This window comes from Antechinus flavipes, chromosome 4 (genome assembly GCF_016432865.1).
Source record: "Antechinus flavipes isolate AdamAnt ecotype Samford, QLD, Australia chromosome 4, AdamAnt_v2, whole genome shotgun sequence".
Lineage (NCBI taxonomy): Eukaryota > Metazoa > Chordata > Mammalia > Dasyuromorphia > Dasyuridae > Antechinus > Antechinus flavipes.
In genome coordinates, this window is record NC_067401.1 from 204,604,227 (window position 1) to 204,628,860 (window position 24,634).

General features: G+C 35.8%; 1 protein-coding gene across 1 annotated transcript; it reads right to left on the minus strand.

Moving 5' to 3' along the window:
- Nucleotides 1-16,758: 16,758 nt before the first annotated feature.
- On the minus strand, nt 16,759-17,706 carry LOC127559275 (olfactory receptor 12-like). The gene has a single exon (XM_051992945.1). It carries the CDS (start codon nt 17,704-17,706, stop codon nt 16,759-16,761), a length of 948 nt encoding a protein of 315 aa, XP_051848905.1.
- Nucleotides 17,707-24,634: the final 6,928 nt, after the last annotated feature.

Here is a 24,634-nt window from a genome sequence, read left to right on the forward strand (position 1 = left end):
ATATACCTCAAAAATATTAAACCAGTTTTTACAGGAATTCTCTATATATCATATTCTCATAGACAGAGAATCACTCAGAGATAGCATGTCATCTTCATCAAGAAGCCCCCCCGCCCAAGAACAAGACCATGGGAATGAAAAAGGATCCTGAAGGATGGGAGGGATTCTATAGGATTCTAATGTGGGAGCCAGGATATGCTTGTATCTTCACAGGAGAAAACCTTCAGCAGTGGATTGCCACCAGAGATCTCAAAGTTGTCCATAGAACTGAAGAGGAAAAGAAAAAGAAAAGGCAACTGTCTAATAGGAGAAGATGTGCCCCCAAGACTACTTTACACACAATCAGGACTGGTAACAGAGACCAAAAGGTGGGTGGGATCCACCATAGCCTAGGATTGTCTCATGGTGGGGGGAGGAGGAGAGGATATCAAGTGACACATACTGGGCATGCAGGGGATGCCCTGTCATAGCCACACCCTCATCTACACAGGAAGGTTGCAGCAGTGTGTCTATATAATGGATCATCAGTTTGTCCCCTTAGAAAGCACAAGCCTTGATGGGACACATTTTTGTTACTCAAGAATTGGGCCAGCAGTTTGGCACATGGAAAAACACCTTGGGACCTGGTTCTTGGACAAATGGCATGAGAATTGGATATTAGTTTTATACTAAAGCCTGTCTGGAAGGGAAATATTCATTCATGTGAGAGACTCTGTAACTGTTATCAAAGAAACACTAGATTTTTACAATGTTACTTGTTGGAATTTTATACTGAAATTGAAAATCAGACTGTATTTGTGATCACTAGAACTCATCTATCAATGCTTCCTGTCAAAAGTGAGAAACAGACCTTAATCCCATTAGGAAAAAAAAAAAGAGAAGTATCATTGGAAATAGGAGCAAAAGTAGAGTTATTGAAACTCCAGGCTCAATTACAATATGAATCCAGATAAATTGAAAAAATAAAATATTGGTTTGATAATACCTCTTTCATGGTGGGTAAAATTAGAATCATGGATTGCCCTGTGTGTTGTTACTACTTTGTTGTTGCCCTGTAATGTTAGGATGCTTTTATAGCTCTTTCTCCACCATCCTTTCAGAAGTTGTGGCTCAAGAAAGGACTTTGTTAAACTTCCGGCCAAGATGGCGGAGAGGAAATACACTCCTGTGTAACCTCCGTGTTTTTCTCTCACTATCCATTTCATTTCATGCCTCTGAATTAATGCTCGACTGAAAAAAAAAAAACCATACATTTACTTACCAAGAGAAACCATCCTTGAGACTCATCAAGAAAGGTCTGTTTTTGCACGAGGGCGGGACGGTACTTAAATCGGAAGCAGTCTGCGGCCAGCAGCTGCAGCGAGAGCACAGATAGCAGCTCAGAGCCGAGTAGAGCGGAGAGGGGGTGGGGTGTGATCGCAGCCGTCTCTGCGGGGAGAGCTTTGCTACAGGATTAGATACTTTGCTCCGGCAGCAGAGAAGCTAAAAACACCGGGGGTGAAGAATACAACCCCAAACAGCTGGAGTCTCTCGGGACCTGGCCACCCCTCCCCCACAGTGTCTCAGCCCGCTCGGATCTCAGAGCGCACGCGCCATAGCACAGTAGGACCCGTGCCTCATGAATACCCTGCCCCCCCCCCCCCGCCCCCAAAGAAAGCAGCCTCCATTCAAGGGTTTTTTTCTTCTGTTTCTTTGATAGTTTGTCTTTGATTATTAGACAGAATGAGCAAGAAGCTGAAAAAGAATTTAACCCTTGACAGCTTCTATACAGATAAAGAGCAGACTCCAAATCCTGAGGAGACTAAAAACAAACAGTCCCCAGGTGAATCCCCAAAGGAGGAGATCATATGTTCCTCAGCACAGATGAATCTCATGGAGGAAATTAAAAAGGCTCTCACAAGGGAGCTAGAAGAAAAATGGGAAAAGGAGAGGGAGGCTTGGCAAAAGAGCCTGGAGAAGTCAGTTAAAGAGAGAGTGGATAAAGAAACCAAATCCTTGAAAAATAGGATTGGTGAACTGGAAAACAAAATTGGCGAAATGGAAAAAAATTCCACAGAACAAAAGAACTCAATTGGACAATTAGAAAAAGATCTTTAAAAAGTGAGTGAAGAAAATACCTCACTGAAAATCAGGGTCGAACAATTGGAATTGAAGGACTCGAGGAGACAAGAAGAATCAGTCAAGCAAATCCAAAAAAATCAAACAATGGAAAAGAATGTGAAATACCTTCTGGGGAAGACAACAGACCTGGAAAACAGATCCAGGAGAGACAACCTGAGAATCATCGGACTTCCAGAAAAGTATGATGAAAAAAAGAGCCTGGACACTATTTTCCAGGAAATTATCAAAGAGAACTGCCCAGACGTCATAGAAACAGAGGGTAAAATAGACATTGAAATAGACATTGAAAATAGACATCGATCCCCTACTGAAAGGGATCCTAAAATCAAAACACCAAGGAATATAGTGGCCAAATGCCAGAACCCTCAGGCGAAAGAAAAATTACTGCAAGCGGCTAGAAAAACCCAATTCAAGTGGCAGCATCCACATTAAAGGATCGAAGGGCCTGGAATATGATATTCCGAAAGGCTAAGGAACTTGGTATGCAAGCAAAAATAACTTACCCAGCGAGAATGAGCATCTTTTTCCAGGGAAGAAGATGGACATTCAACGAAGTAAGCGAATTCCATCTATTTCTGATGAAAAAGCCAGAACTTAACAAAAAATTTGATCTACAAGCACAGAACTCAAGAGAAATCTAAAAAGGTAAAGATTAATCTTGGGAACTGTATTCCGGCTATAAAGATGTATAAAGAATACATGTATACCTTGTTCTAGAAACTAGATGTGGAAAGGACATTGTACCAGAAAAAAGGGAAAGTGGGGGTACTACATTTCATGAAGAGGCAAAGAAAACCTAGTATATCTGAGAGAAAGAATGGAGAGGGATGAATATAGTGAGCATTTTACTGCCTTCAGAATTGGCATTAAGAGAAGAATTTTAGACATATTCAATCTATGGTGAAACTTCTCCCACCTCACTGAAAAGTGAGAAGGGAAAAGTGAAAAGGGAAGGAATAAGCTAAGTGGAAGGGAATACGGTATCTGGGAGGGAAAGGGGTAAATTGGGGGGGGGGGGACTCTAAGGGGGAGGGAAGGATACTAAAAAAGGGAGGGCTGTGAGAAACAAGTGGTGCTCACAAGCTTAATACTGGGAAGGGGGGTAAGGGAGTAAGAAGGGAGAAAAGCATAAACCGGGGTTAACAAGATGGCAAGTAATACAGAATTGGTCATTTTAACCATAAATGTGAACGGGGTAAACTCCTCTATAAAGAGGAAGCGGTTAGCAGAATGGATTAAAAGCCAGAATCCTACAATATGTTGTTTACAGGAAACACACCTGAAGCGGGGTGATACAAGCAGGTTAAAGGTAAAAGGTTGGAGCAAAACCTACTATGCTTCAGGTGAAGCCAAAAAAGCAGGGGTAGCCATCCTGATCTCAGATCAAGCTAAAGCAAAAATTGATCTAATCAAAAGAGATAAGGAAGGGCACTATATCTTGCTAAAGGGTAGAATGAATAATGAAGAAGTATCTATATTAAACATATATGCACCAAGTAGTGTAGCATCTAAATTCTTAAAAGAGAAATTAAGAGAGCTGCAAGAAGAAATAGACAGTAAAACTATAATAGTGGGAGATCTCAACCTTGCACTCTCAGAATTAGATAAATCAAACCACAAAATAAATAAGAAAGAAGTCAAAGAGATAAATAGAATACTAGAAAAATTAGATATGATAGATCTCTGGAGAAAATGTAATGGGGACAGAAAGGAGTACACCTTCTTTTCAGCAGTTCATGGAACTTATACAAAAATTGACCATATATTAGGACATAAAAACCTCAAACTCAAATGCAGTAAGGCAGAAATAGTGAATGCATCCTTTTCAGACCATGATGCATTGAAAATTACATTCAATAAAAAGCCACAGGAAAGTAGACCAAAAAATAATTGGAAACTAAATAATCTCATACTAAAGAATGATTGGGTGAAACAGCAAATTATAGACATAATTAATAACTTCATCCAAGAAAACGATAATAATGAGACATCATACCAAAATGTATGGGATGCAGCCAAAGCGGTAATAAGGGGAAATCTCATATCTCTAGAGGCCTATTTGTATAAAATAGAGAAAGAGAAGATCAATGAATTGGGCTTGCAACTAAAAATGCTAGAAAAGGAACAAATTAAAAACCCCCAATCAAACACTAAACTTGAAATTCAAAAAATAAAAGGAGAGATCAATAAAATTGAAAGTAAAAAAACTATTGAATTAATTAATAAAACTAAGAGTTGGTTCTATGAAAAAACCAACAAAATAGACAAACCCTTAGTAAATCTGATTAAAAAAAGGAAAGAGGAAAAGAAAGGACTTTGTTATGTAAAAGATTAAAAGGGGGAATTGCAAGGGTATGAAATTCTGCTGAGAGGGAGTACAGAGGCTACCTCATTTCTGCCATGTTGCAAAAATGCCCTTGTTGAGCAAGGAGCATTGATCTGTGATCATGGGAATGAATATTGAGCTGGAGGGTCTCAGTCAGTGGCTACGTGAACAGGGATACCTGAATAGGGCCTCTGGCCTGTGAGTGAGCTGCTGAATTGCTGGATTGGCTTTCCTCCCATTGGTAGATACCATGCATATGCAATGCCCATGAGCTGCTTCTCTGAATGGTGATTGGGGATTGCCTACTGTCCATGCACTGATCACACTTGCAAAAATATATATCAACGAGGCTGTGAGGCATAATAAACTGGAGCTCTTTTCACACCCTATGAGTCCCCTGCCTCATTCATCTCACCTCTAAGATCAAAAGGCTCATATACTATGAACTTTTAAAAGCAGGCCACAACACACTTCTTAAACCATGATTCTCAATCTAGAGTGTATTTATGTTTTATTAAAATACTTTAATAACTGTGTTTTGTATAATTGATTTCTTTTGTAATTCTATGTTCTATTTTAAGCATTTAAAAACATTTCTCTGAGAAGGGGTCAATGGGTTTCACCAAGTAGCATGACAAATTCCATGACACACAAAACAATTTCGAATCTCCTTATCTAAACTGCTAAGGACTTGATTTGGTCCTAAGCCCTTTACTTTTCTCTTTGTTTCTCTATAATCTAATGCTTTACAGCGTCAGCTTTCGAGTTTTACATGACAAATTACATGAAATTCACTGAGTACTCATGTATCACATGCATCCCTACTCTCTCTTCATTAACTTCCCAATTTCCATGAATGGCATCACAAGGTTTTTGGTCCTTCAGCCCCAAATTTAGTCATCTTTGATTCCATCCTGTTCCCAACCCTTTATGTTCAAAAGTTAAAGATTTCTGTAGGGTTTTTGTTTTTGTTTTACTTCTCTATTATTCTATTATCTTTCTTATATGTCCCTTCTCTCTATTTTCAAAACCAATATACTAGTTTATGCCATTTATTGTTATGAATATAGTGTAACAGAATGTATGTTCCTTGAAAATAGAATCTGTTTTGTCCTTTCCTCCCCAACACTGAAAGTAATGCCTGGTACCTAGCAGATACTTAGGAAATGTTTATTGAATTATTTTTAATGGAATGAACCATTGCTTAATCACCTGATTTTTCTGTCTCTAATCTGGCACATTTGGAGGGGAGGGTGGGCCAGGTTGACCTTTCTGAAAGCACAGCTTTTACCATATAAATTTAAAAGTTAATGTTTACATCACACTTTAAACATATGATCTCATTTGATCCTCACAACTATCCTATGAGATGGGTGCTATTGTCCCTATTTTATTCTTGGGGAATAGACCTGTCATGTAGCCAATAAGTAAGTGAGGAAGAATCCCAACTCAGGTCTTTTTGATTCCACATTCAACCAACATCATCATTTGGCCTCCCTATTCAAAACCCTTCCAAGGTTTTGTTTTGTTTTTTTAATTAACTATCACTTTATATCTCACTGCTCCCCTTTGTTTCCCCTACATTCAGTTAAACAAAATTCATGTTTTTCTTGGAACATTTTGCCATATGTTTCTACCTGTACTGGCAATGTGCTTCTCCTCTCCCTTCTGCTACTCTTCATTTCCAGTATTTTCTTCACATCCCAGTTCAAAAGCAATTTCTTTCATAAAGACATTCCCTGTCATATGACTGGAAGTGAACTTTCCTTCTCTGACTCCCATAGACTTTTGTAGCCAATTTCCTTAGACTTTCCCATTCTCCTTTGCTTATCTAGTAGCTCCCTAAGGGCAAGATCTACGTAACTTTTCTTTCCAAACATTCTCCATTTCTTTTATATTCTCAAATTTGTTGCCATATAAAAATGTGAAACAAACTATTAACTTTATTTTTTTGGCTATTCATTCTGTTTTCTACTTTTTCATTTTTTGACTTCGGTAATCAAGTTTTGCCCATTCTTTTTTTTAATCAAATTTGCTTATTATTTATGATTAGCTTTTGGTGTTCAAAGCAAGTTATTGGTGTCTTTTTAATTCAATTGAATTTTTAATTTTAATTCTTGAATTCTTGAATTTTTTTTAACTTTTTGAATTTGGCTAATGTCTTGTCATATTAGCTTTTATTATTATCATTGGCTCATTTTATAATTTCATAATATAAAGCTAAATTATTAATCTTTTCTAACTTTGGATATAAATTTAGTAAGAAGATATACATTTCTTCCTATATCCTGATTAATCTATATCAATAAAGTTTTACTTTTACATTTACATTTATATACATTTTACTGATGAGGACTACCTGAGGCTCAGCAAGAAGAATTAACTCACCCATAATTACATACATGGGAAGTGGATATCAAAGCCAAATTTTGAAAATTTATTATTAATTAAAAATTAATAATTTTTTTCAAGAACATGGGAGAAATAATAACAACTATGTCTAACACTGAACTGTTATTAGCAAAATTTGCAATTTGAGGCAAAATCTCTTGAGACTATATTTGAAATTGTTTTCAGTTTTGAATTCAAGTATAATTGTCTGAATTGTCATGTAAGTTAGTAATCCACCATTTGAAGGAAATGGTACAAGCTGCTCAAAGGGTATTTGATCTGAGAATTTTCACAAATAAATGTCTATGCCTGGGATGATTGAAAGGATAGTTTTACAATGTAGTAGAATGAATCTCTTGATTCAATTTCTCCATTTGTTCTTTTCTCTTTGAACAGGAGTCTTTACCACTTGGTTAATTCTGAACTTGATTATAACACCCTGTGAATAATGTGGAACTTTGTTTTATGTTGGCTGCTCCCAGAAACCATGCCTCTTAGTTGAAATCAAACAGAACTAATAAGGCTTTATTTTGTTAAATCACTCTGTGCCCTTAGGTTTAGATCAGGAAGAACAATCTTGAAGTTATCACAACCTTATCTCTCCTTTTCCCTTTCACAGAGAATCACTCTACCTTATTGTATAGGCTATTTAAATGTTCTTCCTATAGTTCTCTTGTTTATAACTTAGATTTACAAAATCTGAATTAATTTTAAGTAAATGAAATAATCACTGAAAGGCCAATTGGTCCTATTTTGCCAGGTTTTACTAAATTATATTCAGTCTTATCAACAATAGGTGTAAAATGTATGATCCCCCGTCACTAAAAGAGTTGTCAATCAGGCATAAGAAAAAACAAACCTATCCTGATTCACGCATAGACACTTGAGAGATACACAGGAGATGCTTGCCAGATATATGAAGGAAGAGATCTGCCAGAAGACTTATCAGAAGGATGAGATCATCCTTCAATCATGTCACTTGGGAGGATGGTACCATCTCAACTTCCCTGAAGGTCTAGTTTATGGGGTTATTGTTACTTATTCGATAGATAATTAATCAGATAGATATATTGGACTATTCCCAACAAAGGGAGAACTTTGAATCTCAATTATCAGCATGTTAATTATTCCATGGATTTGTGCTTTTGTTGGAAATAATTTATGAATTGCCTCACAAAATAATGAAATTATACTCTAATCCCTAATGAAAACTGAGAAAGCAGACAATAATTTATAAAATATCATACTGAGAAGGCAAATTCATCTGTCTTACTGAATAAGAACTCTCTTTGACTATTCATTATTGATTTGATTCCTTTTTAAATCAATTTAAGAACTTGACTCTCCTAAGGCTAAAGCTATATTGAATTTCTTTATTCACCCCCAATGTAGTTCTCCTTGTTTTATTAGTTCTATGTTTGTCATGAACTTATCCCTGTTTTGTAAGCTGAATATCATTTCTGTTCAGACCAATATCACTTTGGGAATTTGTAGAAAATTATGAGACTATTAATAGTATCAAACAAGGGATTTGAAGGATTACATTTTTGTGTGTGAATATAACAGAATGCTGTAATAAAGAAAAGTAATTCATCTTGACCCACAAAGTTACAAGAAAAAAGGAAGCAATGAGAGGTTGCTGATAAACTGCAGGATCATTTGTACAGAAGATTTCTGGATCTTCTCAAAAACAGTCTCTTCAGATGAAGAAAAAAGACTTGTATCAATATTATGTCAACTGGGAGACAATGTCTGGTAATGAGAAGAAGTCAGAGTTGTTTTTTCAAGGGTGTAAAAATAGGAGCAATATAAGGGAGTTTTTATTCTCTTAGGTTGGCTACCTGCATACATATAATCTGTCTACATCTGTACATTCTGGTTACCACAAGAAACAATAAACTTCTCAACTTGAATTAATTTCTATCTGCTGATTTTTATTACCCAACACAACACTATACATTTCAGGGAATTTCCCCTTATGTAATAATTGAGCCTTTTCTCTATCTCACTTCCAATGGGAGAACTGGCATGTAGGAGTCCAGCTCCAGTGAATACGATGAGTGTAGAAATGAAAATTAAAATACACGAGTCAGACAAGATTTGTCGAAGCAGTCCATTTATTTATCTGAGAGCCAGAGTTTATATACTCTTTAAGCTAGTGTTACATTAATACCAGAATAAAACCATTATTGCATTAACACCAGAATTTTAAACTAATGTTGCATTAACTTCAGGTGTCTCTAGGTGGCACTGTGTATATTCCAGGATTAATGTATATCCCATACTTCAATATTTCACTTTGACATTAACTTTAAAAGTAACTAGTAGTAATAATAACTGAGTCATAAATAGCAGTAATCAGCAGTAACAATGTATTTTCACAACAGTCATAAATAGTATAGTTTGTGATACCTTGTTCCTGTTACATTCATTCTTCATCAAGATTATCCTAAATTATCTCGCACATGTCTTTCATTCATTGTTACAGGAGAAGGTGAGTCAGTGCTTTGAACTGCCCATCCTTAGAGGCAGTAATACTTCTCAAGTAATACCTGGAGTGGACTCTTCCTGTATATGAACATGCTCAATACTGATCCTCTACACTTGCACTCTATATTTCCTGAAACATTCTCCTATGTAGAATATATACCAGATTTCTGCTTTTCTATCAACTTGGATAAATGGGTTTTTTTTTCTATTTCCTGTGTGTGTTCATTGTGAAATAGGCATCTGGTGAGAAGAGGAGCAAATCTTGAATATATAGAATGGAATCATCCTACTCCATTAATGAATATATAGCATGGAGTAAAGATTCAATTATTTCTCTTACACTAACCATATTTAAGGGACTAGCTATATTTATTTCTACCCCAGTATCTCTTGTCTCTGAGGACGGCAGAGTATCCAACATCTGGCTCAATTTCTTACTTTTCATCTTGGCAGAAATCACTCTCCCTTGGAGAAGGGTAGAGAAGAGATGCTGGAAATGTTTATTATTGTTTCCCTTGTCTCTTAATTATTATCATTGCACAGTAATCCAAAAATCCAAATAACCAAGAAAACAGTGTTTGCATTTACTTTGCTCTGCATTGGTTCATTTAAGTCTTACATTTTCCTGAATACTTCATAAAATCTTTGCCCAGTAACCCTTCATGTACCACAATTCTTTTCCCAACAATTGATCAGCCACTTTGTTTTCATTTCTTTGCTATTAAAAAATCATCTGTTAATGTTTTAGTTTATATAGTGCCATGCTTTCTAATTTTTACTTCCTTGGTCTATATGCACCAAGGAGTGGGATCTCTGTTTAAAATGTAATAGATCTTTTATGCTCTTGTTCAACTACAAATTTCTCTCCAGAATGGTTAGACCAAGTGATAGTGTCATCAATAGGGTACAAAGCTGTTTCCATCTGTGTGTTTTATCCTATATTAACTACATACATTTCTGGTCATCATGTCCAATGTCCTGTGTACAAGATAAACATCAGAATCAACTTTTTTAGCTTTCTCTAATTCTTAGTGATTTGGTAGTATCTTTTATTTGGTTGTTAATAATTTGCAATTTCACTTTTCATTAAAGTTTGTTTATGTCCTTTGATTATGCACTGACTGGAGAATGCTGCCTGGTCATATATTTGTGTTCCCTCTATATTTTTTATAACAGACATTTATTAAAAATATTTATTAGGTGTGTATTTATTTAAAACTAAACACAAAACAGGAAAAAAAAACTTATTTTGAACTATTCAATAACTCATGTCAATCTTAGAATATCACTTATATTTCCATGTATAAAGTATAAACAGTTTGTCCTTGTTGAGTCCCTTGAAATCAGTCTTTGATGTTGGCTCTTACATGTTAAATATTTTATTGAGTTTGGGTTTGGTTGAGAAAAATGCTGAAAATCTGCAAGTTCATTGAATATACTTTTTTTCATTTAAAATTGTGGTCAGTTTTGCTGGATGATATTTTTGGCATCAGATCTAATTGATAATCTATAATATTCCAGGACCTTATAATATTTTATTGTAGCTGCTTATAAATTCTGTACAATTTTTAATTGTAGCGCCAACACATTTGATTTGAGGTTTTTTTTTTTTTTTTTGTTTATTTATTTCTTATAAAATTTTCTCTTAGATCTGGGGATTTCAAAATCTAGCAATGAGGTTCCTATGTGTTTTCTTTATAAGATCTTTTTGATGGATTTATTTCTATTTCTACTTTCTCCACTTGTTTTATAACTTCAATAAAATTTTCTTTGTTTGCTTTTTGTATTACTGTGTTAAGGTTCTCTTTTTTGGTCACAGTTTTCAGGTCCAATTAATCTGTTTTCTCTACTTGATCTGTTTTCCAGATCATATTCTCTTCTATTTTTTCATTTTTATATTTTATTTTATTATCCATTGGTCTCTTATGATTTCATTGACTTCCCCTTGCCCAATTCTAATTTTCAAAGAATTATTTTCTGCTTTAAGACTCTGTATCTTCAACTGTGAAAGATTTGGCTCTTTTCAACAATGCAGTGATTGAAGGCAATTCCAATAGATTTGGGATGTAAAATGCTATCTGCATCCAGAGAGAGAACTATGGAGATTTAATGTGGATAGAAGAATAGTATTTTCACCTTTTTTCTTTCTCACGCTTTTTCACTTTTGGTCTGATTTTTATTGGACAATATGACAAATATGGAAATATGTTTTTAAAAATTCAACATAACCAAGCTATCAGATTGCTTGCTATTATGGGGAGAGGAAAATAAGAGGGAAGGAGAAAAATTTGGAACGCAAAGTCTTACAAAAATGATTGAGGAAAACTATTTTACATATATTTGGAAAATTAAAATACTATTTAAAATTTTAAAAGAGGGGTAAAGATTCTGTATCTCCTTTTCTAGTTGATTGACTTTCTTTTCATAATCTTTTTTTCCCTTGGATTTTTTTACTTTTCTCTCAATTTCTCTCATCTGATTTTTAAAAATCTTTTTTTGACTTCTACAAATTCTTTTTCAGCAGGCAGCTATTTAAAGTTACTTTTGGGGTAGGAGAAGCTTTTTTTACTTCAATGTTCTTTTCTGAAGATGAAGATGATCTTTGCTATTCCCAAAGAAAGTGTCTATGATTGGGTTCTTTCTTCTTTAAATGCTCTTTTAAAAAAAAAAGAGAGAGAACTTATTAATATGTTCATTTCTAATGGGGGGGTGGGGAGGTGGGGTATCTCTTGCTTCACTTTGGCTCTCCCCTCTGACTTCCCCTCTCTTCATACTAAGAATTCAAACCTCTTGCAATTTTCTGCAGCCAACAGAGCTTGGTGTGCTTGTTCCTTCTCACCCAGGATCACAGTTCTACAGCATGGCTGGGCCTGGTGTTCCTTATGAAGAGAGGTTCCCTTAGTCTTCTGGACCTCAGATTCCTGATTCCCCAAGCTGTCATGAAGGGAAAGTTTCTATGACTCAGGCTGAGTCCCCCCCAAGCTTGGGTAGCTTTAGGGCTCTCCAATTATTGTTTCTGTGGAGTTAGGAGGTGTTTGCACTTCACACAAGTTAAACCTCTTTTTTTCTGGTCTTCTCAGTTTATTCTTTGAGAACCCCTGTTCTTGTTTTTTTGTTTGTTTGTTTGTTTTGTTTTGTTTTGTTTTTTTAAATCATTCTATATTCATGCTGAAGTATAATTTTGTTTGCCTTGTCGGGAAAATCTGGAAAGCTTAGAATTTTCTGATTTATTTTGACATCTTCCCAGGAATATGTTTAAAAATGTTACCCCGATTTACAATTTCTTTTCTTAATGATAGCATTGGTTTTTGAATTTTTGTTTGTCTTTTGGGGGTGTGCAAAACAAAAAATTTTCAGTTTCACAGAATCTAAAATGTCTATCTTTTGTTACTGCCTATTGGTTTGTCTGTTTCTATCTCTGTCTCTCTGTCTCTATCTTTCTCTATCTTTGTCTTTCTCTATCTCTCTTTCTCTTTCTCTCTCTCTCTCCATCTGTCTCATTTATTTGAAACTCTCCTGGATATATGAAATTATCTCCTTGTCTTCTATTTTTAAGATTTTTTATTCTTCTTAATATTTAGATCTTTATACATTTTGAAGTTCTTGTGATATATAGTCTGTTAAAAATATTTGGATGGGCTTAAATGAATTATCAACAGTCAAAAGAAGTATTCCATAGAGAATTATGGGACTTGCAGTATTTTTAACCTTCTTCCTTGTTTGGAAAATATAGATGAAATTTATCATATAGTTTAGATAATAGGAGAAATTATAGTGGATGGAGAGGACATCTGATTGCAAGTCTGTGACAGGAGTCAGGAGCAAACATAAGTAGGAAGGATATAATGGGCAGAGGATACTATCAAGAACTCTTAGCATCCACCAGGGTGGCCAAGCTATTGATCTATCAGTGGCAGACAAAAGAGTAACAAATGACCAGAGTATAAAATAAGCCTGATCATTAGTGAATTTTTCATTGATTGAATATTTAGATAGCTATGTTTAGCATCTTTTCATGCTTCAAAAAACAGAGATTTTAATCCAAAATTTCCTAATTTCCCTTTAAGCTTCACTTTACTGTTTATATAATATTGTTGATGAAGCACCAGGTTCTCTGAGAGTGCAATTTGGAATATATAAAACTCACAAAGGTTTTTCATAGCCACAAGCAGTCTTTTATCCTGTGAAACACATGGGCTAATCAAGATAATTTTAATTGTAGTTGCAAGTGCACCATTTAAAAGTCAGAGGGGAAGCAGGAGGGGAAAGCAAAGGCCAGGTCTAAAAGTTAGGGAAGAATTATGAAAGATTCTAGTAAAGAATTAACTGCCATATGCATTATGACTACACCAGCAATTACATGATGAGAATAAGAGGAATATTATATTACTGTATAATAAGGGTGCTTTCATCACAAAGGTAGTGTAGTGCATAAGTATCTCTAGTGATCCTGCTCAGGTGAAAGAAGGGTCCCTTATTCCCAGAGTTCTTTCTGATGGGTTGAGCAAGCCTTGGTCAAGTTGACAAGATAAAACAGTCCCAGGAATGTGATCTTCATTTGTTTTGGATAAAGCTGATAATAGGAACAAAGTAAGCTCAGATAGAGTTCACATTATTTTAAGTCTTTTATTGAATAAAGACTTATATCAATGCCAAATGTTCTATATGTTTTAAGTTGTCATCAGGGAATATAGGTAGGACAAGTTGTTACTTAACTTTACAGAGTACAAATAAATGGAAAGTTTCCTTTCCAAGTTGCTGTTTAGGTGTCCCCAGAGGGCATAATAAAGCATTTATTATTTGTATTTCATCAACAACCCTAAACAACAGAGAAAGTTTAAATGCAGATCTAATCTATTGCTTCTGAACAGAGTAAATTAAGATTATGATCAGAGGGCTAAATCATTTCCTGCTTCTCTTTACAAAAGTAGGGAATGGGGAGTTAGAAGAAAGGTTTGGGACCAAAAGGAAAGACCCACTCCTGAGCCAGCTCCAGTAGATAAAGAGAATCTGGAGAAGACTTGAGTCTACCCTTTCCTTGGAGGGAGTAAGAAAGGAAGAGTGAACATAATCACCCACGTTTGTTCTCCACAGTAATCCTGCATTTTACAAATGTATACAAAATATTTCCAAAATAAGTTCTTCAAGTTGCACTCATATCTTCCCAGTGAATAATTCAAAATGAACTAATTAGTAAAGTGACAAAAGGGGGAGGGGAGATGACCAATTTTTTCAGCTCAGTTTATAAGTCATTTAAGTGTCATTGCAAGATATTTAAGCTGCTAAAGGATAAGAAATATATTACCTTGTCTCTATATAAGAAGCATTTCACAAGGAACATTTAGAATCCTAGGATTGTAATCACTCTGAAGCACCTTAAAATCACTGCCACTCAAGCTGGCCTTTCTATTCAGGAGTTCTTAACATTTGTGTATTTCTACTATACAATCTCCAAAGAGTGAAAAAGCTTCTTTCTCCCTCATCCTTTCTGATGGCAGTAGCTTCTGGGCATGCTTCCCTCTCTTCCCCTTCCCTTAAAGAGCTGCTGTGCAAGTGGAGAAATCTTGAAATGCTTTCAACGAGGAAAGACTTTGGCAGCACTAGAGAGAGTCACTGAATAAGTGGGTTGTTGTGTATCAGAACAAGTGTGAAGCTGATAGAGATAGACTTAGGAGAAATAAATGGCTATGTCAGGCAACAGGCTAGATCTGGCTCTTAGAGTCTAATTGAGTCTAAATACTGGGATGGAGGGAACCATTATAAGGGACTGTCAATAGATTTTATCTCATAAAATATCTCTGAATCATGAATCTCTGAGCTGAAGAAATAACTGAGGGTGTGGAGAAACAAAAAAGGAGAGGGATGGGGACAGGTTACTTAGGAAGTGGAGCATAGATGACTGAGATTCTCAGTATCAATTTTTTGAGAATTGTACTATACAATTCATACTATATGATTTGAAAGGTTCAAAGGATCCTCACTTCTCCTCCCCCTGGAAAGCATGTCACAACATAAAGTCAGATAGCCTCTCACAGGACCCTCAACAGATCAGTTATTGGATAGAGAGTAGGACTTGGAGACAGGAATTCTTGAGTTCTACTCTGGCCTCAGATATTTACTAACTGTGCCAATAGGCAGCTCACTGAACCTCTATATGCCTCAGTTTTCTCAAGTGTAAAATGGAGATCCCAGTGGTGTTGTAAGGTTCAAATGAAATAATATCTGCAAAGCAGTTTGCACATTTCCTAGCACACGGTAGGTACTTAATAAACGCTTGTTCCCTTCTGTTATAAATTACTTCTTTTCAACACTTTACCTAGTTAAGTAGCATCCTATAAAAATTGCAGTAGATCAGAAGGTAGCATCCTAGTCCTAGCTTTTACGTAGTGTAATCTTGGGAGAGTCATTTAATTATCTTGAACCTCACTTTACAAGGTGTTTGGACTAGATAGCCTCTGAATTCCCTCCAGTTTTAAAACAATGATGCTCAGCTTCCTCACCTAGAAAATAAGGGGATAGGACTCCATATTATTGGTACTTAAGGCCCAAATTATATATTTATTTATCTATTTATCCATCTATCCAACAAAAATTTATTTCACAACTACTAATGATAAAAACTCTATGCTAGGCAACAAAGAAATTGTTTAAAATAAAGTTTAAAATAAAACAGTCCCTGCCCTCAAAGAACTTATGGCCCTATACTTGAACCACAACCTGCTCTCCATAAATTCATCAGGATATGCAAAACAAAACTACCACTTTAGTATCAAAACTGCTCTTAATATTAACATAATGGTCTCTTTCAGTGACTCCTAGTGGAAAAAACAACAAAATAACATACATTATATTTATATAAAAACTATTCTTTATTTTACATGAATGTGAAATAGCTTTTTTTTTTTTTTACTTTTTCACTTGGGAGTGTTTTTGTAGGTGAGTCTTAAACAAATGTGTCTGAGAGGCATCCTGGTATCATGGATTAGAAAGTCAATTAGTAGAGTCAGAAAACCTTGGACTCAATTCTTGTTTATGTGCTATACTAGCAGTATAACTATGAACAAGTCATTTAACTTCTTTATACCCTCCCCTACCCATCCACAAACACATACACACCCCAGGCAACTCTTTAAGAATATAAATTACTAAAACGTTGTTATTATGCATGAAGAAGTGATTATGCCAGTGAAATCAGAAGTCTGGATCATATACAAAAAGAATGACTAGAAATAGATGTAAGTAGGTAGACAGATATATGAAAGAAGAAAGATAGATAATTACATATATAAATAGGAGAAGGTGAGTAAATGGATAAAGACAAATATCTGCATTTATATCACTTCTTTTTCAACATATCACTCTGTTCCTATAGCTGAACAAATTCAAGTTTCTGTAAGACCATCTTTTCTATCATTTCTGTTTTGTGAAGTTCAGTGAGAGGATCTTTTCTTACTCATGATTCTTTTCAATGACTCCTTCACATCCCTATTCCTCAGGCTGTAGATCAGAGGGTTGAACATGGGGATGACAAGTGTGTAGAATACAGATACAATCTTGCTTTTCTCTGGAGAAGAGAGGGCTCCAGGCTGTGCATACATGAAGAATACTGTACCATAGAACAAACTCACCACAGCGATGTGAGATCCACAGGTGGAGAAGGTTTTACGCCTGCCCTGAGTGGAAGGGATCTTTAGGACAGTGGTGAGAATGTAAGAATAGGAGACCAGGATCACCAGGCTGGTAGTTATGATGATAGCTGCAGAAAGTATAAATAGCACTATCTCATTTGTGAAGGTGTCTACACAGGAGATCTTGATCAGGGCTGAAACATCACAGAAGAAGTGATCGATTCTGTTCTCCCCACAAAACTGTAAGCTGAAGGTGAAGCCAGTTTGAACCATGGAATTGATGCACCCACAAAAGTAGGAACCAGCCACCAGTTGGATACACACATGCTGGGACATGCGTACAGGATAGAGGAGGGGGGAGCAGATGGCAGTAAAGCGGTCATAGGCCATCACAGCCAGGAGAAATCCTTCAGTTGTGACAAAAAGAGCAAAGAAGAAAAACTGAGTGGCACAGGCATTGTAAGAAATTGTCTTTCTTGTAGATAAGAAATTTGTCAAAGTTTTGGGCGCAATGACAGTTGAGTAGCAGAGATCTAAATAGGACAAGTTTCTAAGGAAGAAATACATTGGAGTGTGCAGTCGTGAGTCTATCTTTATGATAACTGTCATTCCAATGTTCCCCACAAGTATGACCATATAGATGAGCAAGAAGACCAAGAAGAGGATATTCTGGAGCTGTGGGGTAACTCTAAATCCTAGGAGAATAAATTCTGTCACAGCAGAGAAATTCCCAGGGACCCCAGTCTTCATAGCTGGATCCTGGTTGGTTTAGGGGTGAAGGTGAAAATAAAGGGAGGACTGTGGTCAAGGAGAAAGACAATTGCTTTTTGTGACATAATTAAACAATCAATTTAGAAGATAATATAGAAAACTGATCATTCAATTCTATTTCCAAGGGCAATGAGACTATTTAAGCTATTCTGAAATGAGTGGGCCAACCTTGTCAGATACTAAGATGAAAATCTGCCCATGAACTCAAGCACTGGCCATGGGTCTATTTGCAGAGAGATGTATATTTATGTTGGTGCTAGAGAGAAAGAAGTATTTAAGAAAAAGTTGTTGGTCTTGGAGATGAATACAGGGTCACTGAACAATTAGAATTATAAAAGTCCTATTTTTATTTTTTGGACACACCTTCCCTGATTGAAGCTTTTCTCCAGTAACAGGATGTCTCTGTTACAGCAAAATTAAAGGGCCAATTAAAGATCCCCTTTCCCACTTAAGAAACAATGATTTAAGCTTCCCTTGTGTTTTGGTTCTGCAGAGAGGATGAGACAGTAGAATCTCCTTTCTGCTCTAGCAACAGGTAGCCCTAGTCACAGATAGTTTCTGGAACCTGCAATTCAGACCATCATCCCTTCCTATACCAATCTTCCATTCTTCTCATATAAAGTCTCCAAAAGGTGTGGAGACTCCAGTACAAGACCAAGACCTGGGTTCAATTCCTATCTCGGATCCTTAGTAGTTGTTTGACACTAGGCAGGTCACTTAATGTCTCTCAGTAATACTCCCATCTGTAAAACTGGGATATTAATAGGACTTATCTCATAGAGTAAGTGCTTCTTTTGAAAACCTTAAGATACTACATAAATTCTAACAATTATTTTTTAAGACATATACCACTCTTTCTGATTGCCCATAATACTGTTTTCCCTTGAGGGACTGTTTCCCCTTCCTATCACCTTGTATTTAATATCATAGTTGAACAGAGGATAGAAATGATTAATTCTTGCTGACTGTGGTATCCTAACTGTAGACCAAATTGAATTCCCCAAGCAAAGAAGGGAAAAGAACCTTTCCTTTTGCCAAGTAAATCAGAAAGAAAAGTTTTTCTTCTTGTCTGGAGAGAGATGAATTGTTGACATCTTCACTTACACACAGATGAGGGATCCTGGTCGCAAATGTATAGAGCAACTCTGCCAGACAGAAAACAACAGCCCATCAGCCAGGTTGCTAGGGAAGCTGGAGTGAAGATGAGTTGTTGGAAGGTTCTTAATGAAAATATTAATGTGTGTGTATACACATCTGTGCATGTACATGTGTATGTGCTTATTCAATTTAACCTAACAAAACATTTATTAAGTGCTGTAGTCAGAGGGTTTCCATAATTTTCAGTTTCCTCATCTATAGAATTAGAACATGTATCTTCAAGAGTCATTATGATGCTCAAATGAGTTAATAATTATAAAGTTTTTAAGATAGTAGATGGCACATAATAAGCATTCTATGAATGTTACAATGCTAATAATAATTAATGATAATAAATGGCAAATAACTATTATTATAGCTAACATTTATATATTGATATAAAATCATAATATATCTAGTATTAAGAGGACCATTGTTATGTTTTAGCTGTAAGTCAGCTCAACTGATAGCCTTGTCACATCAAAGTGCATTTCATTCCTTTGTCAGTGTTGAGCTAATATCTTTTATCTGTTGAGGGTTTTTGAGTAAATCTTCCCTTGCCATTTTTATTATTCATTTCTTGGTAGATATGAATCCACATTTTCCATTCAAAAAGCACACAGCCAAAACACTAATAAAAAGACTTTCCTTCAAAGTACTTGATATCATACAAAATAGCAAGCAAGAAAATGAGTAAGTGATCCATTATTACAACCTAAGGCCTTAAATTACTCAGTGCCACATCTTTTCTGTGAGCTACAGGGGAGCAAAAACTGGGATTTTTATTTCACTGATGAGAAAACTAAGCCCCAGAGATTTAGGGACTTCCTTGAGCTTCCCAGAATCCCACATCTCCCACTCTCTCTCCAGTTCTCCATCAAGTTACCCTTCCAAAAATAAGGGAGAAGAGTTGGATATTTGAAAATTGGATATCTTTAGTACCACCACTTATTTTTATGTTGTTACAGATACATCAGATGCTAGAACAGAAAGGGATCTTCAAGATCATCCAGTGCAATCCCATTAATCTATAAATGAGGACAACGGGGTTCTTCAATGCTAAGTGTCTTGTACACAGTCATGGAACTGTGACTTGAAGATAGTCTCTGAACCCAGGTCTAGAAACATCCAAGAAATTCTTTCTCTCCTAATACTGAATGATTCAGCTAAATACACAACTATTTTCCAAAGTAGTAGAGTTTAAAATACAGGAATGTAATTTCAATTTCATTTTATTTCATTTCATTTCAAGTTGTAAACTATCCATCACTTTAGTTTTTGTCAGCAACATAGAGTTTGCAACATGAAATGAAATAAAATGAAATTCAAATTACATTCCTGAATTCAAATGCCATAATGGGAAGATGATTTTGTGTTGTGTGTGTGTGTGTGTGTCTGTGTGTGAATACCCTATAACTCAGAAGATATTTCTGGAGTCAAAGAGTATCAGTAATTCTCTTTGAGTTCTAAGAGTCTCAAATCTTTCCAACATTACATTTTAAATCATTAAGTCATTCTTACTTAATATGAAAAAATGTAAATCAAGTAGAACACATTAAGAACAGTATGGACAGTTAAACTCAGGAGCAGAGGGAATTACATTAAAAAAGATGAAATACAATGATATTGTCACATTTTAGGGGCAGAAGGGACCTTGAAGATCCTCTTATTGGTCCCCTTAATTTCAATTATTATATTTATATGAATTGTATATTTATATAAGATAATAACTTTATGCATTTAACTATTTTTGTATTAATTTTTGTCTCTAGTTATGAATTGTCTCCTGACTCCATCCCACTCTCACCCATTGAGAAAATAAAAAATATGACACCTAATATTTATGAAATCATGTGCATATAAGCTAAAACCATATACTGTACTTGTAATCTGCTGGGTCCAGAAGAAAAAGAAGCAATGATGACTTAGTAAGAGTTCCCTAAATAGTCAGCAATATATATCAGCTTCTTAAGCAGCATGGAACAAAGTGAGAGGAAGGAGCAGAATCTGTGATTCTAAGACCTGTGCTCCTCATTTCTATTGTTAAGATCAATTAACAGACCTGTGTTTGGCCCTGTGAGACTATCAAACTCTCTGAGTCCCATGAGCTGGGAACCTGTAGAACTGGGCAATTCCTCTGCAGGATGCCTCTTATGGTCTCTAGGTTAACACAGACATTCAAGTGCTGCCAAAACTCGTGAAGAAGAAAAAACATAATATGAATAATTTAAAAGTCATTTGTTTACTTGCCAGTCATATGGTCTTCTGTCTCCAAAAGAAGAATTATTGCATCATGTCAAGCAGATGTAATTCAAATTTCTTATCAAAATCCACAGGAATTATACTTTTCTTTCAACATCTGACAACTATCACTGATGGGAAACTTTTTTCCTGTATAATCAAGAAATCATATTTCAGAATAAGTCTATTCTATTTTGGTGACCCCACAGGAAGTTCAGAATAGCTGAACACATATTATAAGCAAATTAGAAGAGCATAGGATAGTTTTCCTCTCAGATCTGTGGAGAAGGAAGGAATTTGTGTCCAAAGAAGAACCAGAACTCATTAACGAACACCAAACAGATAATTTTGATTATATTAAGTTAGAAAGGTTTTGTATAAATAAAACTAATGCAGACACGATTAGAAGGGAAGCAATAAATTGGGAAAATATTTTTACATTTAAGAGTTCTGATAAAGATCTCATTTCTAAATTATGTAGAGAATTGACTCAAATTTATAAGAATTCAAACCATTCTCCCATTGATAAATGGTCAAAGGATATGAACAGACAATTTTCAGGATAAAGAAATTGAAACCATTTCTAGCTATATGAAAAATTGCTTTAAATCACTATTGATCAGAGAAATTCAAATTAAGACAACTCTGAAATTCCACTACACACTTCTCAGATTGGCAAAGATGACAGGAAAAGATAATGATGAATGTTGGAGGGATATGGGGAAACTGGGACACCAATACATTATTGGTGAAATTGTGAATGGATTCAGCCATTCTGGAGAGCAATTTGGAACTATGCTCAAAAGGTTATCAAACTATGCATACCCTTTGATCCAGTAGTGTTTCTATTGGGATTATATTCTAAAGAGATCTTTTTTTTTTTTAATAATTATAACATTTTATTGACAGAACCCCTGCCAAGGTAATTTTTTACAACATTATCCCTTGTACTCACTTCTGTTCCGATTTTCCTCTCCCTTCCTCCACCTTCTCCCCCAGATGGCAAGCAGTCCTATACATGTTAAATATGCCACAGTGTATCCTACATACAATATATGTGTGCAGAACTGAACAGTTCTCTTGTTGCACAGGGAGAATTGGATTCAGAAGGTAAAAATAGCCTGGGAAGAAAAGCAAAAATGCAAACAGTTTACATTCATTTCCTAGTGTACTTTCTTTGGGTATAGTTGCTTCTGCCCATCATTGATCAATTGAAACTGAGTTAGATCTTCTCTTTGTCAAAGAAATCCACTTCCATCAGAATACATCCTCATACAGTATCGTTGTTGAAGTATATAATGATCTCCTGGTTCTGCTCATTTCACTCAGCATCCGTTCATGTAGGTCTCTCCAAGCCTCTCTGTATTCATCTTGCTGGTCATTTATTACAGAACAATAATATTCCATAACATTCATATACCACAATTTACCCAACCATTCTCCAATTGATGGGCATCCATTCATTTTCCAGCTTCTAGCCATTACAAACAGGGCTGCTACAAACATTTTGGCACATACAGGTCCCTTTCCCTTCTTTAGTATCTCTTTGAGGTATAAGCCCAGTAGTAGCACTGCTGGATCAAAAGGTATGCACAGTTTGATAACTTTTGGGGCAAAGTTCCAAATTGCTCTCCAGAATGGTTGGATTCGTTCACAACTCCACTAACAATGCATCTGTGTCCCAGTTTTCCTGCATCCCCTCCAACATTCATCATTATTTTTTCCTGTCATCTTAGCCAGTCTGACAGGTATGTAGTGGTATCTCAGAGTTGTCTTAATTTGCATTTCTCTGATCAATAATGATTTGGAACACTCTTTTTTTTTTTTCTGTGTATGACAAATAATTTTATTTTTTTTCCTCCCAATCTTATAGATTTATTTTTTTTTTAATTTTTATTTAATAATTACTTTATATTGACAGAATCCATGCCAGGGTAATTTTTTTTACAACATTATCCCTTGCACTCGTTTCTGTTTCGATTTTTCCCCTCCCTCCCTCCACCCCCTCCCCTAGATGGCAAGCAGTCCTATATATATTAGATATGTTGCAGTATATCCTAGATACAATATATGTTTGCAGAACTGAACAGTTCTCTTGTTGCACAGGGAGAATTGGATTCAGAAGGTATAAATAACCCAGGAAGAAAAACAAAAATGCAGGTAGTTCACATTCGTTTCCCAGTGTTCTTTCTTTGGATGTAGCTGCTTCTGTCCGTCATTTATCAATTGAAACTCAGTTAGGTCTCTTTGTCAAAGAAATCCACTTCCATCAAAATATGTCCTCATACAATATCGTTGTCGAAGTGTATAATGATCTCCTGGTTCTGCTCATTTCACTTAGCATCAGTTCATGTAAGTCTCTCCAAGCTTCTCTGTATTCATCCTGCTGGTCATTTCTTACAGAACAATAATATTCCATAACATTCATATACCACAATTTACCCAACCATTCTCCAATTGATGGGCATCCATTCATTTTCCAATTTCTAGCCACTACAAACAGGGCTGCTACAAACATTTTGGCACATACAGGTCCCTTTCCCTTCTTTAGTATTTCTTTGGGATATAAGCCCAGAAGTAACACTGCTGGATCAAAGGGTATGCACAGTTTGATAACTTTTTGAGCATAATTCCAGATTGCTCTCCAGAATGGTTGGATTCATTCACAACTCCACCAACAATGCATCTGTGTCCCAGTTTTCCCACATCCCCTCCAACATTCATCATTATTTTTTCCTGTCATCTTAGCCAATCTGACAGGTGTGTAGTGGTATCTCAGAGTTGTCTTAATTTGCATTTCTCTGATCAATAATGATTTGGAACACTCTTTCATATGAGTGGTAATAGTTTCAATTTTATCATCTGTAAATTGTCTGTTCATATCTAAAGAGATCTTAAAGGAGGGAAAGGGTCCCACATGTGCAAAAATGTTTGTGGCAGCTCTGTTTGTAATGGCAAGAAAATGGAAAATAAGTGGATGCCTATCAATTGGAGAATGGCTGAATAAGTTATGGTATATGGATATAATGGAACATATTGCTCTATAAGAAATGATCAGCAGGATGATTTTTAGAGAAGTCTGAAGAGAGTTACATGAACTGATGTTGGAATCCATACAAACTGCTAACTAATTAGAGTTGATCTAATCTTACAAGAAGATTTTGGGCAGAACCTGAAACAAGGTACTAAGTAGAACTAATTAATATAAGGCTTGTGTTCACACCTTTACTCATTGGAGTTCAATGAGTTCACACCTCCCTTGAAGCTCTTAGGGCCAGAGAGCACTATGGGAGAAAAGCCATCATCCTTCCCTCTCGTATCCCACAATTCCTCCCTCTTGGATAAAAGAAACAGACAGAGGCCCTCAGTGAGATTTCAGTGGAGTTATACCAGAAGCCCTCTCTCCGAGGTGAGGCAAGAGAGAATACATTTTTTCCACTTGGCTGGCTGGTGGCGGAGGAAGAGCTTTCAGAGGATAAAGCTACGAGTGAGAGTTCAGTGGACAACCAGATTCATCTTCATCTCACAC

Bases quoted from the DNA above. Each gene is read 5' to 3' on its own strand.
- LOC127559275 (XM_051992945.1), bottom strand. From the start codon at position 17,706: ATGAAGACTGGGGTCCCTGGGAATTTCTCTGCTGTGACAGAATTTATT.